The sequence below is a fragment of the Solanum tuberosum genome, unplaced genomic scaffold, assembly GCF_000226075.1.
Source record: "Solanum tuberosum cultivar DM 1-3 516 R44 unplaced genomic scaffold, SolTub_3.0 scf00091, whole genome shotgun sequence".
Lineage (NCBI taxonomy): Eukaryota > Viridiplantae > Streptophyta > Magnoliopsida > Solanales > Solanaceae > Solanum > Solanum tuberosum.
In genome coordinates this window covers 163,843-181,167 of record NW_006239016.1, presented here as the reverse complement: position 1 = coordinate 181,167, position 17,325 = coordinate 163,843, and the positions used below count along the sequence as shown (strand labels likewise).

General features: G+C 34.8%; 2 protein-coding genes and 1 pseudogene across 2 annotated transcripts; 2 read left to right on the top strand and 1 right to left on the bottom strand.

The window, feature by feature from the left end:
- Positions 1-267: 267 nt before the first annotated feature.
- LOC102581633 (T-complex protein 1 subunit beta-like) lies at positions 268-2,840 on the bottom strand (annotated as a pseudogene).
- Positions 2,841-4,222: 1,382 nt separating this feature from the next.
- Positions 4,223-5,313, top strand: LOC102590646 (uncharacterized). Its single transcript, XM_006347138.2, has one exon. It carries the CDS (start codon positions 4,360-4,362, stop codon positions 5,020-5,022), a length of 663 nt encoding a protein of 220 aa, XP_006347200.1. The 5' UTR covers positions 4,223-4,359; the 3' UTR covers positions 5,023-5,313.
- A 3,028-nt stretch (positions 5,314-8,341) lies between these two features.
- LOC107060613 (uncharacterized) lies at positions 8,342-8,992 on the top strand. The gene has a single exon (XM_015308697.1). The coding sequence runs from the start codon at positions 8,342-8,344 to the stop codon at positions 8,990-8,992; it is 651 nt and encodes a 216-aa protein (XP_015164183.1).
- The last annotated feature ends 8,333 nt before the right edge of the window (positions 8,993-17,325 follow it).

The window sequence follows — 17,325 nt, the reverse complement described above, 5'->3', positions numbered from 1 at the left end:
CATGGAAGTGCTATGTATACTTCCAGTCAGACAAAACAGAAATCATAACAGTTCACGAAGTCATTGGACAACTTCTCTGCAATGTTATCAACTTTCTTTTCTTTTGCTTTTGGTATAACGACATCATGCTGCAATGATAAGATGGGTTAACTCATAGTACATTGTTGGTTTTGAAGTGATGTCCCGAAATCTATTTTATTTGAATAAAACTATGTAGTGCAGTAATAACTGTGCACTACAAACCATGTTCAGTTATAGGCCAGTCTTATATCGAAGCCTCTTTACTCGATCAAAACACCCAATAGAAACATAATACACCTTTCTACAAATGCAGTGTGTACACTGTCATACTAAGAACAATATTCAATAGTTGGCTCATCTACAGTCACCTACAACTTTAACATGATTGAATACAAACATCTCAACAGATTAAGCACATCCAATCCAGGTTTACATTCTGTCTTCCCTCCACCATGGGGCATATGTGACGATTTCATCAACCTTAGTATCATCTCAGCAGCCTCGGTTGCAGATAGTAACACAGCCTGTTTGACTTTGAATGCCTCCGATATTCCTAGTTCTGCCATATCTCCAACCTGTCATAAAAGCCAGATAAGATGATTAGATTCTAGCAAAATCCTAACTCCCAATAAGCAGCAGGAATCAATGATTTGCACAGGATTTGAATTGTGCTTGGTGAAAAGAGAAATGGAGAGAGTTTCGGCTTCCTTCAGTTAGACTTTACTAAAAAGAACAGTTACAAAATAAATGGAATGGTCATTTTTCTCTTTTGAAGAACTAGAGGAGAAAAGAAGATGCTTTCTTCCTTGTGGAGAGTCCTCTTAAACCGTACAAAGGAAAGAGAAGTTCAGTTATGATAAAACTATCATTCCATTTCCTGCTTTGGCAACAGAGATTGGCTGTTTCAGTATTTCAATCAAAAACCCAAATCGTTATTTTTTCTTCTTAAAGTATGATTCAGTTAAACCAAGACAAAAGAAGACGTAAATGCAAAGACCATCACTCAAGCACACCATATTAAATAAGTTTCCTCTTAGCTGAAATCTGCTGAAAGAAGGGATCATATTCCATACAAGATAAATCATGTTTCTTTTTAACTTTTGGGTACTTCAATTTTTCCCCTGAATAAAAACAGAAGAAACTATTAAGTTATTGCCTTTCTTAACACAAAACTGCATCCATAGGGCACCAACTTATATTTTCCTCCCAATCAAATTAAAAGATCCTGATCATAAAATATTAAACAGAGGTGCCTTATTATGAGGACCATATCCATTGAAAGCATGAAGCGGTCAAATATTCAGTTCAGGTAACGTCATCAGGGTTCCTGCTAAGTCTGTTACCAGTGTTGCATTGACTTCGATGAAGAAAAGCAAGGGCAAATTTGAGCAAGCAAAACAATACAGAAAGCTGATTTCATGAACAGACTGTGTTCTGAACTCATCACAAGATAGCATAATTAATTATTCCGACATTTTGAGTGGGTTTACCCACCTCACCTGTCCAGTGATGACATCTATCCCTGCATTGTTTTCTTCCTTGTGGTGTTCTGCACGAAGCTGGGCAACCAGCTAAGCGCTGTCCAGATCAGCATTGTCAGCAATGATTGTCGGATTGCCACAAGTGCCTGGGAAAAGCCTCAATTGCATGAGACCTTTTACCAGGAGTCTTTTTAGCTCAGTTCATCTACTGCCTTTGCCATCACCATCTCGGTCCATCCACCTCCAAGTAGAATTCAATTGTCATTTACTGTCTGAGACAGTACACACAAGGCATCATGCAGAGATTTTTCAGCTTCAGCCAGTACATGAGGGCTTCCAAAAGAATAAGAGACAGAGTTCATATATAAAACATTGCACAGAATTAAACAGACTTCACTTTCAACCCACTAAAGATGAGATTTTCATCAGCACATGCATGGGCCATCACGGTGACCAAAGAGAACTTGATTTTAGAACTCATTTATTAAATATTCATTTCCCAAGGAACAAAAATCACTTGATGCATTATAGTTAATCCCCAAGTGGATTTCAAGTAGTTTACAACCTTCACGAAAATCAAACAGATACTAAGCTGGAGACGAGATGACACCATTCTGGAGACCCCTCCCTATCAATCCTTCCTCCAAACAAATGGCAGTTGAAGACAAAGAAAGAGTAAGATGCTAATACATACCTTGCACCTCTCAAGACAATTGTACAGCCTGACCCAGTTCGTCCCCAGGAAAGTAGATCAAGTTGTCCTCGTCAATCATTATTTCTTCAATGAGTTTGCAGTGTCCCAGCTTGACAGACTCTGGATTATCAAAGGTAGATGCAAACTCTCCATAACCAAAGCCAGGCGCTCAATACCATCAAAATCAGCATGCTCGATAACAAGTATCCCTGCTTCCGCAAACTGTTCCTCTGGGATATTGTAAGTCAGCTGTCGGTTACCAAAGCAGTTTATTACATGAGAGATGATGTTTTGCACCTTCTCCCTCATTTTATCTTTTTCAGCTGCTTCTAGCTCAGCAACCTTGGCCATTGAGTCAACTCAGACACGTGCACCATAGATTTTAACTTAATCAGTATCCATTGCCATGTTCGCCACCAAGATCTTAGCAATTTAATACGTTTCGGTTGGCCAACCCAATCTTTTTATCCAAAATAAACCTGCAGAAAAGAAATGATTTTAGAGAGAAAGAACTCGAGGAATTTATATTCCTTCTTAAGAGTAATCGTGTATTGATGTTACAAGAGAACTCTATAACCTAGAAGCAGACCAAAAAAGAGAGACTCAACGAACAATATGGTTCTCAAACAATGACCTCCGGTCATAACATCTATACTAGTAGGAAGCTCGTGGGTGCACCAAAAGTTTTTCACAAATAAAAGACATGCCTCAAGCTGTACGAGTCATACAAGCTATCTATCCTTTTCTTCCAAAGTAGCCACATAAAGTCCAATTAATTCTATCTAAACCCCCAAACACATCCCTTACATCAATCATGATGGTACATAGAAAACAATTACTCTACCCGACCATACATAAAAGGTTTTGACAAGTTCTTCAGTGATTTGCTGGAGCCAAGAGAAAACCTCCCAAGGAAAACATATTATTCACAACTCCGAAGTACATACAGTGTAATAGGTAAACAAGCTTTTTACAGCGCAACGTATAAGGACAAAGCATACTAATCAACCATGATTAAGTGTAAAAGTTGATTACATATTTCATGCATCAATGTGTTGACAAACACATATGCAAGTATTTTCCTTTAATATCAAGTCACACAGATTCACAAACGCTGATCAATACTCCACTATTGCAGAAACTACAGAATTGGTAACGAACAATGACTAAATGTGCTACATTTGAACCCTCACTTTCTTCTTACGAAAGCCCATGCTAGGGCTCAACACAATACAAACACAACTCAATTACTCCTCATGTATATGAATCAACTCTTTACATTACACTCATTTTAGTCATAATTTGTTCATTTTTCACCTAGTCGTCCATCTACAACAATCCTTCTCGTTTATCCGGCCCGGGATCTACTATACTTCCGAAACGCATGTAAACAGAGTTCATGAAAAAGCGAGAAAAGAGTAACTAGAGAGGACGACGAACCTTCTAGAACAACGCTTTCCACGGCGGCGCCGGAGAAGAGAAGTTACTTAGAGTAGTGGAAAGGTGTCAGTGGGAAAAATAAAATCTGGAGGGAGGGATGCGAAAATGGAGTTGTGGAGTTTGAAGGTTTAAATGCTCTTGGACGGTATTTTATTAATTTGCTGAGGGTAGATTGGTCATAAAAACTATGGGCTTCCGTTGTTTGATTTTTATAAAAACAGGTCGGGGAACTTGAAGTTTCTGTACGATTGACCTTTTTCTTATTGATCTCTAATTTTTGTGGCATAAATTTAAGTAACTTTTATATCTTGTCTCGTATCAAATTTATAGTAATTAAATTTTCTGACATTAATCACATAGTATATAATTCATTCAGTACAAGTTTTAAAAAAAATTGTCATGTCCAATTATGTCTTTTGCACATAAGTCTTGAACTGAGCTTATGACGTAATTAGTGTAATATTATAATACAAAATTATGTCTTGCCATTTCCTTTTTCTTTTTTTAATATTAAGGGATATTTTTGTTACTAAAAATTAAGCGCAAAAATTAAAAGACCACATTTAAGCCCACCCTAAAATAGGCATTCTGTGCCAATGACCCACGCCACTTTCCCCCGGTCCAATATCAAATGCCCTACATTATCTTATCTTTGAATTTCTAGAGTCTAGTCTCCTTCTCACATTCGCAGGAAAATTACTGCTGTAGAAGTTAAAGTCTCTCATGGCAATGACGATGACCACTGCAATGGCATCGCCGTCGCGCCGGCTGCTTATCGACTCTCGACATAGTACAGTCAGCACAATCCCCAAGAATGTGGCAATTTACCCAGCAACAGCAGTTACAAATCAGGGGTTATTGAAGCACCGTATATCCTTGCAAGGATTCCTAAGATCTCTGGTGAAACCAGTATCGGCTGCTAGTTCAGGGTTTGAGGCAGATTTGGGTGATGATGAATCTTTGATACGCGTTAAAAATGCAAAGATAGCTGTTGAATCCGAAGACGATGAGAAGATACAAGTCAGAGTAGATGTGAACGAAGAGGACACAAAAACGGTTTTCGAAAAAGTATTGACAAATTTAGCAAAATCAGCGCCACCTGTTCCAGGCTTCCGCAGGGAAAAAGGAGGGAAAACATCAAAGGTTCCCAAGGACTTTCTACTGCAGATACTTGGTGAAGACCGAGTTACCAATTTTGTAATACGAGAAATTGTTACCTCAACTCTTGCTGATTATGTGAAGAAGGAGAATTTGGCAGTAAAGGATAACAAGATTAGCACCACACAAACTGCGGATGAACTCAAGTCATCATTTGTTCCGGGAACAGAATTCGGATTCAATGCCACCTTAGAGCTTGAAAAATCAAAAACTGAAGCCACCACATAAACCCGCAGAAGAAGATGAGAAACTTTTTCTCACTGTTTAAACTCTTAGAATGACTTGTTAGAATAGAATCAGCAATTCCTGAGGCCAATAGATTGAAGGCTCCTAAGATCTATTACTGTTTGGCTTACTACTGGTTAGAATTGAAATTGAATTATGATTTCAGTTGGCATTTCAGTTCTCTATTCAAATTGAATTATGATTTCAGTTGGTATTTCTTGGAGCAATATCATCTGAAGAAACTTTTGTTGCCAGATATTTTCATTTTTTTGCTTACATTGAAGATATATCTTATCATCTGCTTTTTTGGCATCAAGATAGTTGATTGAAGTGGTACAAAGGAAGGGTATTTGAAATGCTTAAAGTGATCCTATTTAGTGATAATAGTATTGACAACAGGTAATTAACAAGGGTTCATGTGGATCTTTTGCTTCACAGTTTGCCACAATCTAAGAGAGGTCGAGGAAGATACAATTTTTTACATGTAGACATGAAAACTAAGACCAGAAGTAAAATTCCAATAGTCATTCCAGATACAAATTTTGTAATTGGCAGGCAATAATTACAAAAACATAGAGAAGCGTTGAGGGTTAAGGTAACAATTTACTTTCAATGCCAAATTGACTTCTGTATTGCACGTTTTATTTACTTTCAATAGCTTTACATATTTTATTATGATAAACTTGAAACTAGTGGTATGCGAGAACATGTGTCGCAAGCTCGTGATAGACTGTTATGAACCAGCCTCGGCCCAACATCATTACCTACTTGGGTGTCGCACAACTAGTTATTGGGGCGAGAAGAAGCAACAGAAATGGAAGGCCTTCACAAAGGTTGATTGGGCCAGGCAGGTTCATAACATAGACACTATGCAAAGGCTTTTTAGAGCATGGAAACTCGATTCCATGCTGACCACTCCTGCTATGCTACTGATGAAGAGAGACCGCCCATAGGCCGGATGATGTTACACATGATGGATTGGGTGTTTCTGGTAGGACTTTTTAGAAGTCCAGCATTCAAGGTAAATGCATGATATATTACTATTTAAACGTTGGTCCTTAATGTATTTATCTGCAGGTTACGAGTGAGAGGAACTAACTAAACCGGTGAAAACAAATAACTAAGCACTCATGTAGGCTGTAGCTCAAAGTCATTTGCAGAAGTGAAGGAATCCGATGGTACAAATCATTTACCAAAATGATAAAGCTCAAAAGAACCATTCAAAATGACAGAACATGAACGAAGTGAATCATGAAAAACTTTAGCATACAAGAACATGAAAGAGCATTAGCTTTAGCATAAGAAGAATAGTCATATAAGGAGAGTGATTTTTCAGTCGAAATCACAACAGCACTAGTTTGTTCACAAATTCAATATTATAAAATAATTACAGAGCATGCTAATCAACCATTGATTAGATGTAAAAGTTTATGCAGATTACATATTTCATGCATCAATGTATAATGTATTAGCAAAAACATAAACATATGTAAGAATATGATCACCATTTATACTTCATTATCCCAGAAATTACAGAATTGGCAACGAAAAATGACCAAATCTGCTACATTGAACCACCATCCCTCTCTTCTTACGAAAGCCGAACCTAGGGCTCAACACAACACAAACACAACTCAATTATTCCTCATTTCTACGAATCATCTCTTTACATTACACTCATTTTAGTCATAATTTAATCATCTTTAACCTAGTCGTCCATCTACCACAATCCTTCTCGTTAATCCAGCCCGGGATCCACTATACTTGCGAAACGCATGTAAACAGAGTTCATGAAAAAGCGAGAAAAGAGTAACTAGAGAGGACGACGAACCTTCTACAACAACGCTTTCGAAGGCGGCGCCGGAGAAGAGAATTTACTGAGAGTAGCGGAGAAGTGTCAGCGGGAAAAGAAGAATCTGGAGGGTAGGGAGGGAGATGGTTTGCCAAAATGGAGTTCTGAAATTTGAAGGTTCAAATGGTCTTGGACGGTATTTATTAGTTTCCTGAGGGTATATTGGTCATAAAAACTATGGGCTTCCTTTGTTGATCTTTGTGAAAACGGGGCACGCGACTTGAATGACCCGTCTGGCCATAGATATAGCAAGTCTAGTTTTTTGGATGAGGGAAATTGACAAAAAATGTTGTCAATTTTTGGTAAAAGATTCAAAATCCCAAAAACTAAAAAAAAAAGAAGAAGAAGGTAATTTTGGGGCTAAAATCTAATCTATGAATTCTTTTAAAATTTAAAACATATTTCAAATGTTTTTTTATATAAAAAAAACCCATTCATTATTACTCCAACTTCAACTATAATTATCTCAATTTTTTACATTTTAAAAAATTAATTTGTTTTGATATAATAATTTTGTTCATTCTATTTATAGTTTCGTAAAGAATGTGTCAAGTCAGACAAATAAAAATGAAATAAGTGAGTACTAAAATGTCAACAGATAAAAAATGAAGAACATATTTGGAGGTGGGGTTGCTTATTGAGCGAATAATTTCACTTTATAATTTGACCTATTAGTTAGTGATTTTTAAATGTACTAATCCGCTAGTAAACTGATAAGATATCGATTGATTCGCTAATGAATTAACATTTATTTAAAAATTATTGACCAACATATCGATTAACCTTTATGATACCTTCTTTTTCAATGAACGCATCTTACACTATACTTGCATGAAGCCATGAACATTGCTAATCTGAAATTATTGAATTCATACCATCAAAGAGAACATTGCTTGCATTTAGATCTCGATGAAGGACCTTTAAACGTGAATCAAGTGAAGATTAAAAAAAAGGTCCTCAATCAATGCCTTAGATCATGTAGAAACATTTATAGCATAATTTTAAATGGGGATTTAGCCTTTAGCATTCATAATAATAATATAATATGTACTTTATATATTTAGGGGTAAAAGTGTAAGTATGACAATTCTTAATGGATTAATGATTTATTCGATAAAAAAAATTTGAGTGATCTACTCTCAATTCAATAAATCATTAATTATAAAATTTCAATTCATTACTTAATTATTTGTTTGATAATTCAATGCCAATAAACTAATAAGTCAATTTTGTGATTTTATTGTTTAGTACGCGATTTTGAACACCCTTTAAGGGGGCAGAATTAAACACCACTCTAATTTAGGGGTATTCGTGTGAATGACCCGCGTCCGCGCTACTGCCGTCCCGTGCAAAATCAAATGCCCTACATAATCTTATCTTTGAATTTCTCGCGTCTGATCTTCTTCTCAGTTCTCACACTCGCAAATTACTGTAGAAGTTAAAAAGGCTATCATAGTTTCCGAGGGAACTATGGCAATGACCATGACCACTTCAGTGGCGTCGCCGTCCCGCCGGCTGCTTATCGACTCTCGCTATAGTACCGCCATCACTATCCCCAAGAATGTGGCAATTTACCCAGCAACAGCAGTTACAAATAAGGGGCTATTGAAGCACTGTATATCCTCGCAAGGATGCGTAAGATCTCTGGTGAAACCAGTATCGGCTGCTAGTTCAGGGCTAGATGCAGATTTGGCTGATGAATGCCTTAAAAATGCAAAGATAGTTGTTGAATCCAAAGAAGCTGAGAAGATACAAGTCAGAGTAGATGTGAACGAGGAGTACACAGAAATGGTTTTCGACAGCGTTTTGACAAAATTAGCAAAATCAGAGCAACCAATTCCAGGCTTCCGCAGGGAAAAAGGAGGGAAAACATCCCAGGTTCCTAGGGAATTTCTACCGCAGATACTTGGTGAAGAGCGAGTTACCAATTCTGTAATACGAGAAATTATCAACTCAACTCTTGCTGATTATGTGAAGAAGGAGAATTTGGCGGTGAAGGATAACAAGATTAGCATCACACAAACTGCGGATGAACTCATGTCATCCTTTGCTCCGGGAACTGAATTCGGGTTCAACGCCATCTTAGAGCTTGAAAAATCAAAAACTGAAGCCACCACATAAACCCACAGAAGAAGATGTACTGAAACTTTTTCTCACTGTTTAATATCTTAGAATGTTAGAGCAGAATTAGTAATTCCCGAGGCCAATAGATTGAAGGATCCTAAATCTATTACTGGTTGGCTTACTACTGGTTAAAATTGACATTGAATTATGATTTCAGTTGGCATTTCTGGGAGCAATATCATGTGAGAAATTTTTATGGCCAGTTTACCAACTGAGCAACTACTTCCTTGGAAACTAGCATCTGAAAAGTAGTGAGTTTTGAAATAAAACTGAAACAAAGATTAAAAATCTTCCATTTTTTTGCTTTCATTAGGATATATCTTATCATCTGCTTTTTTTGCATCAAGATAGTTGATTCAAAAGGTAAAAAGGAAGGGTACGTGAAATGTTTAAAGTGGTCCTATTTAATGATAATAGTAGTGACAACAGTTAATTAACAAGGGTTCATGTGGATCTTTTGCTTCACAGTTTGCAACAAATCTAAGAAAGGCAGAGGGGGAGATACAAATTTTTACATGTGGACATGAAAACTAAGCATGGTAGTAAAATTTTCCATTGTCATTCCTGATGACATTGTGAGAGTTGTAGTTCCTGGGTCTAGAGATATTGTTAACTATTGTGGCTTGATTATGCGGCACACTATATTGTTCAGAGATGATAATTGGCAGGCAATAATTACAAAAACATGGAGAAGTGATGTAGTTGAAGGTTAAGGTAATAATTTACTTTCAATGTCAAATTGACTTCTTGTTGCATGTGTTATTACTTTCAATAGTTTTACATATTTTATCAGAGGATAAACTTGAAACTAGTGGTATGCGAGAACATGTGTTGCAAGCTCTTGTGATTGACAGTCTGACACTATGCAAAGGCTTTATAGAGCATGGAACACTCTATGCATGCTGACTACTCCTGTTATGCCACTGATAAAGAGAGACCTTCCATAGACTGTATGATGTTACACCTGATGACTGGATGTTTCTTGTAGGACTTTTTAGAAGTCCCGCATTCAAGGTAACTCGATAATAGGAATGCATGATAAGCTACTATTTAAGTGTTGGTCCTTAATGTATTTATCTAATTGCAGGTTATGAATGAGTGGAACAAGCTAACCGGGAAAAGCAAATAACTAAGCACTGTTGTGGCTCAAAGTCATTTGCAGAAGTGAAGGAATCATTGGTACAAATACACTTACCAAAACCACTATATAATTATTATGAGTTTATAGTATAAATATTTTCATCTTTTGTAATATATCATACAGAGATCCTGATAATGGAACGAAGGCAACACAAAATTCATATAATTTTCTGATTCATTTTTCTATTATATTGTTATAGCTTCCTATTTTATAATATTAACTGTTTGAAGGGCCAGCTCCAGGAAATTGTGGCTCAACAGCAATCTGAAGAAAATGAGCATTCAATCAGTTGCAGGTGAGATCTTAACCACTATACTTGGTGATCGGACTAACTATGTTCGTTGAAAAGGGTATGGAAAGAGGCCTCCAGAAAAGAGTTGTGTGCAACAGGTAGACTTACAGGCAAGTATGTCTTCTACAATGGGAAGTATGTGCCAAGAGATGCAAGAAAAAATGGAAAGAATATTGCTGGAAGAACATGAGCAAGTGGCTGCTGAGTTGCAAAGAAAGAAGAACAAGTGACTTCTGAGTTACTAAGGAAACTAGAAGAGGAGCGTACCCTCATGGATATACAAGTTGGCCAAAGGACTCAAGTGAAGATGGATGTATTCATGATCAGAATGCAACAGGTAAACATGTATGTTTTGCGTATTTGGATATACAGTGAATAAGTCATTTGAAATTTGGACCTTTGTTCTCCCTGTTTGCTTTAATGTTGAGCGTCTGATGCATTTCTGCCTTATAGATTTGGTAATCTAAAATTGTTAGTCATTTGGTCCTCTCAGTGTTTTGGGTTATATATGATGCTTCGAGTTGGATTTCTCTAAGTGTGGTGCCATTAGGGGCGTCTTTTGGTATAGAGGAAAATATTTTTCAATTTTTCTATGTTTGATCGGTCAAATGTAGGAATACAAGTTCCTTAAAAATGAGGAAAATGATTTTCCCTATAATAGAAGTAGAAAACAAGTTCCATAAGTGGCCTTCCAAGCTCATTGTCTCCTTCCACCCCCAATGGCCCCCCTCCACCCCCTAACTCCAACTCCCTGCATCATCTCACCCCCATAGTGTTTTCCTAAATTATATATAAATGTTTGGGACAAAATGTTTTTATTTACGTACCACTAAATTTGTTAGAAATTTAATTATTTTTCGAAAAAAATATTTTCTAAGGAACATGTCCTTCGTATCAAACACACCCTAGGTCCTATTACTATCCACTTGTGGATAAAGACCTTTGGAATATTAATTGCAAGCAGAATATGATGACAGTTCAATTCCAAACATGGATATGAGTGACCAATAATATTTTTGACATTCAAAGAGGTCAATATATCTTGTTTTTTTATATGATCGTGGTGTTCGGGCCAGCTTGCACGAACCTCGACTAATTTAACGGGATAGCTGTCACCTCCCACCAGCAACAAGTTATCGCGTAACTGTCTACCAAGGGTAGGAGTAGGACAGATGGAAATAAATCTCTAGTGTTTTTGGTTCTGCTGGGATTTGAACTAGAGACTTCATGGTTCTCAACCCACCTCATTGAGTTCTTTGTGGAAGACGAGACGAGGAATAAACTTGTCAATATGTTACATAGATTTTAATTTCCTTTACAGGATTTAATCAGAAGTAATTTAAGTTCCTAGCATTTGAGTATTTTTTTCATGAGATGCATCGCGGATTTATCAGTCTTTCTCTTTTTGCTTCTTACTTACTATAAGTTTGTAAATCTACATACCTGTTGTGTTAGTTTCTCCCCGAGTCTAAGGGATTCTAGTAAACTAAGACAACATAATTTCCTTTTTCAGATACTTTCAATTGTCTAATCCTTATTTCTTCTTTTAATATCATGTTATACGTCGATTCCCTTGATTTTCTGGCTTCCCTTCCTGCATAATCTCAAATGTTATCAGTTTCGGAGTGCTTGTGGTTCAATTCAATGCAAAGAGTCACGGGGTGAGATAAGTCTTTCCCTAGATCCTGGTAATGAGAAACTGCATTTAGTAGTTTATTTTCCATTTGTTCATTAGTAATGAGAAAAGTTGTTATTCTACTTGTCCCTTTGCACTAGCCTTGAACTATGTACTACCAAGTGAGGATTCAACCTTCCCATTAGTACTTGGCTTAGGATCTGTGTATTTTTACACATGCATATATTAATGATGTTTATCCTTCGTTTTCTTAATAGCAAAGATAAAGTATTCAACAACGAGGACATGAAGTTGCTCAAGGAGTTTTTTTGAAGATACTGGAGTAGTTTGAAAATGTGTGGCTAAAGCGGGCAATGAAATGGGAGTTGGGCCATTTCTGCCGAACTGATGGCCGAATGGCCAAACAGTGTTAGACTTCTTTCATTTCCAAAGTATCAAGGGATTTCGGTAGACTTCTTTCATTTTCAAATTAGCTTGCGACAAGTCCTAGCATTAGTATGAGTTTGTTGACCGCATAAGGGCAATTCATCTTGATCGTGTCAACCAGATACCATTCTAATTACTGCTAGTTGGACTCATTTTGTATTCCTTCAGCTGTGTTTCAAGAAGACGAAACATATAGATTGCCCTTAAACTAGCTACCAACTCTCAAGTAGAGGTGTTTCTCTGGTTATTAGTATAGTTAAACCGTCTACTTGATAATTGATAACGAGTTTAAGCGATTATATATGTATTTCGCCTTTCAAAAATTGCATCGTCTTGTGAGAATAAAGCCACATAGTCATGTATTACAATCAAATATTGGAAGAGAATAGTGGCATCGTCTCCATTGAACCCAGAATAGTGAACATCAAGTTATTCTCATTCATTCACTATATGATGTACTTGTTTCATAGTACATGAATAGTTGACTCTTCTCCATTTTTCGAAATGTCTAGTAGTTAACTGTGAAGTTTCAAAGGTCAAATTTACCTTTAGACTTTAATGATCCAACTTTTTCATTAGTTCTTAAGGACAAAATCGGGTCACTTTGATTACAAGTGGGTTAGAAACGAAATACTTTAACATGTAATTTACAAAAATAGTTTTGGAGGTGTGTGATCTTGAACTTTTAACTTCACTTGCTCCATGAACAAAATTTGATGTTTAATAAGTTTTAATTTTCAACTTTGAAGACTTGTTCATAAAACAAGTGAAGATCAAAAGTAGAAGCAGCAACAACAACAATCACTTGCCCAATATAGTTCAGTAAAGTAGATATAAAGAGGATAGAATGTATACAAACTTTATTCTTATCGGAAAGAGATAAACAAGACTCTTTTCAATGACCATCAACTAGTTATAAATGTTGAAAATCAAAAGTTAAAAGTTAAAGAAGGTTTATTTTATTTTTGGGATAAAAAAGCCCCCTGGGGTCCACACATATGACATATGAACAGAGATCCATATTTATAAGGGCAACAAAAAGAGCAGTGAATCGAGTAAAAGGGCAGGGTTAATTTATTCCTACCCGGTGTCTAGAGCTCACATTAGAGCTCTAACTATATTCAGATTGCACATTGTAGTGTCCATTTCGGAGTGACGCTCCCAACATATTTTTCTCCATATTCAGATCTCGAACCTAAGACTTTTAGTTAAGAATAAAGCAGTGTCATTGCACCACAACTCGGGTCGGTGAGTAAAAGGGCAGGTTTAATTTTGAGTAGTGTAATACTGACACGAATCTCAATGTCGATTTTTCCAGGCATTATATAGTCAAGCTCAGGGCTTATAAAACACCACATCCGGGATGTAGACTCACCCACCCCATAGTCTCTACATTCAGAAAGAAAAATTTAATACACGCAACTTATGTCATCATCTGACACAAAATCTTAGTTAAAAACGCCTTTCACCTATTTGTGCACACAACCCCAGCTACTTTAAGGGATCTTTTGGTTACGGATTAACATAGGATATTTCAAAATTAAGTTCAGAATAAAATTTATAATTGTAATTAGTTGAAGAGTAAATTTATATCGTGTCAATTAAACGTAATACATAAATTTTATTCCAGACTTAATCATGAAATATCCTTTCTTATCTTATTCAATTTGAGATTATTTTAACTATAAACTAATTAAAGATTATTATTTCAAAAAACAATTTCAAAATAATTTAGTCTACATATGAAATTGCCCCACAGTATTTAACTTTACCTCCTCCACTCCTCATTATTATTTGTCGGGAGCACCAAAAAATTAGGAGATGGATTTACTAGATACAAATAGATGGAACAATCTCTATCTAAAAAACTGAAATTAGATCCGAATTTCATTGTTAATTTGTTGTTAAATAAAAAGAGAAAGTTGCTCAAATGATAAATATCATTCACCTTTTACCTTGAGGATATGAATTCAAGTCACGAATATGGGCAATTGACTTTAGAATAGTAGTCTATCAAATTAATTACTTCTTGCGTCCATTTTTATTTTAGATTTGGCATTCTTAGGGAACAATATATAACATGACAATTTTATTATATCATACTTTTAAATATTAAAATTACTATAGTTCGTAAATAATATAACAAAAACAATTTTTAGCGATAATAAATATGTAGAGTACATTAATAAAGAACGCTAAAAATTTTATCGGCATTAGTTAGTTGTTATTGGATCCAGCGATGTTATAGTTTTTATGAACATATACAATGAGTATTAATTGCCTCTACAAAAACATATTTAGCTACAATTAAATTATTATCGTTAATTAATTACCGCTACAAATTATTTTTCTTGAAGCAAAAGATGAGAACGCATATAATCATTGATGAGTAAGTGGAAGGGTTGAAAAGGAATCAATTAAACATATTGGGGAGCTTTCACAAAAGCCAATTAATAGTCGACATGTGAGGTCACTATCTTTTAACTCTTTTTTATCTACTTGAAAAGTTGGTGGGTATAAGACTTTCTTCAATGAAGTGTCTCATTCTCACTGCAATTCATACAATTATAACAAGCAACATTTGAAGTAAAAGTAAAGCTAGTTAAATTCATAATAAATCAGTTACATATTACATGGTCCTTGTTTCATCTGAAATATTTATTAAGAAAATTAATTAATTTGAGGTGCATATATTTTATATAACTAATTTTATCAATGATATTTTAATTAGAATTATAAATTTGAACTTTACTGTTTTATGTAGTTATTTAATACTAACGATAGTATGAAAAAAAAACTCTATTGATTTATTAAAATAGACAAATAATATGAATTATCTATTTTTATACAAGATCAAGTAAAATGAAACCACTACAATAAAAATAACTTTTAGCGGCAATAAATAAATACATGAATAAAGAGAGCTAAGGTCTTTACCGGCTTTAGAGACATATACAAAGATTGTTAATTGCCGCTAAAAATATAATGAAAATTAAGCTATTACTGTTAATTAATCACCGCTACAGATTATTTTTGAGGTAGTGAACGGAGAGTACAATTTTCCACCTTTGTTTGCCAACCGTTGAGAAGTTGCAAATTGCAAGTCCACATCTTGGCTGTCTCAGAGTCAATTAATGATGACTTCTATATGTTTCCACCTTCCTATTTTTGTACAATATATATAATTTTTTAACATATAATCATCAACAATTATTAACAATTGAATATGTTTCCAGTGTGATCACATAGTATTATATAACGCCTTTTTTTTTCTATTATATATATAAGATTTATATATACGTATGTTTTTTTCAAGTAAAAGATTCCATGTTGCATGAGAAAAGACAGATATATATGTTCTTATTTATTTCTTGTATACTTTGACAATTAGCTATTTAGCTTTCGAGCTGTTCTTCTATTCTATAAGCTCCAAAGAAACGGTCGTCGTTAAATTATAATATATAACTATAATATGAATGATATACCTGGCAAATTTAAAAAGTAAAAGTGGACATCCAACTGTAAATAAATTATTCAAGATTAACACTTATACGCAAAGAAAAACAAACAAGCAAAATGCACCATAAAAATAGATATTTATTATGGAGATCATATAATATATGAGTAACATAATATGAAAATGATTAGTTGTAAAGAAAACTTGATCATTATAACTATGAAATGTCATTATAAAATAGAATGGGCAATTGATATTTAAAGGTATGATTAAGTAGATCTTTATTTCGCTTTTAATTAATTAATCATCCATGGACCTTTTTGTCATTCATTCTTTTTCACAGTTCACTCACCGTAAACTCAAGCTAGAGTAAGCACCAATATGAGTTGTGGTGTAGTGATGAGACTGTTTTATTTTTAACCAGAATTCTCAGACTCGAGACCAGGGTATAGAGAAAATTCTATTGAGATGGCACCCTAAAATGGGCACCGGATATTGGGTCGAAAAATAATTTAGACTGCACAGACACGCTAATGATCAGTAATCGGTCAAATCATTGATAATAGTTGGTTTTGTTCATAATTAATTATAGTTTATATTTTCAATCTTTCAACACTTTGACACATGTCCTAGTTGTGTTTGGTCAATTTATGGAACTGTCTCAACTAATTAAGTCTTGATATTGGTGCATGGAAATTAAAATTACATATTACAATATGCATGTTGGTTTTGTCTATGAATGAGACACTTAAAGAAAAACAATGATTGCAACATTATAATTTTTTATTTATTAGAATAAGAGGGTAAATAGTGGAGTAGCACTTTTTAGTCATTAGGACCACTACTTTTTTTTATGATAGGAGGGAGTGAAAAACATACAGTTACATGATCATTACCAAGGGATTGAAGAAGTACAAACCTAATTATTGTTATATATGTAGACAATTGACAAACCAAGATTTGTTTTTTTGAGGATAATAATCGTACTTTAATTTAGTCTTTAGGACCACACTATTTTTTTCCAATAAGACAAAATGCAACTCAAGTATGCTAGCTTAATGCATAATTTTCCAACTTGGCCATGTTTTCTAGTGATAATAATTAAGTTGAATTACATATATATATATAAATCAAATTAACAACAAGCATATATCCAAATCGTTTTTTTAATTTCTATACTTTGATGAAGACATTATTGACATGCCAACGACTAAATTGATTAGTTTATATATTTTATGGACTTATGGTGTACGTGTTATATTATATATCTTTCAAGGATATAATGTTTATAATAAATTCATTACAACCAATGGTGAGCAAAATGCATGGAAGGTTGACTGAAGAAGTTAAATACTCACCTCTGTACGTCTCAAATTAT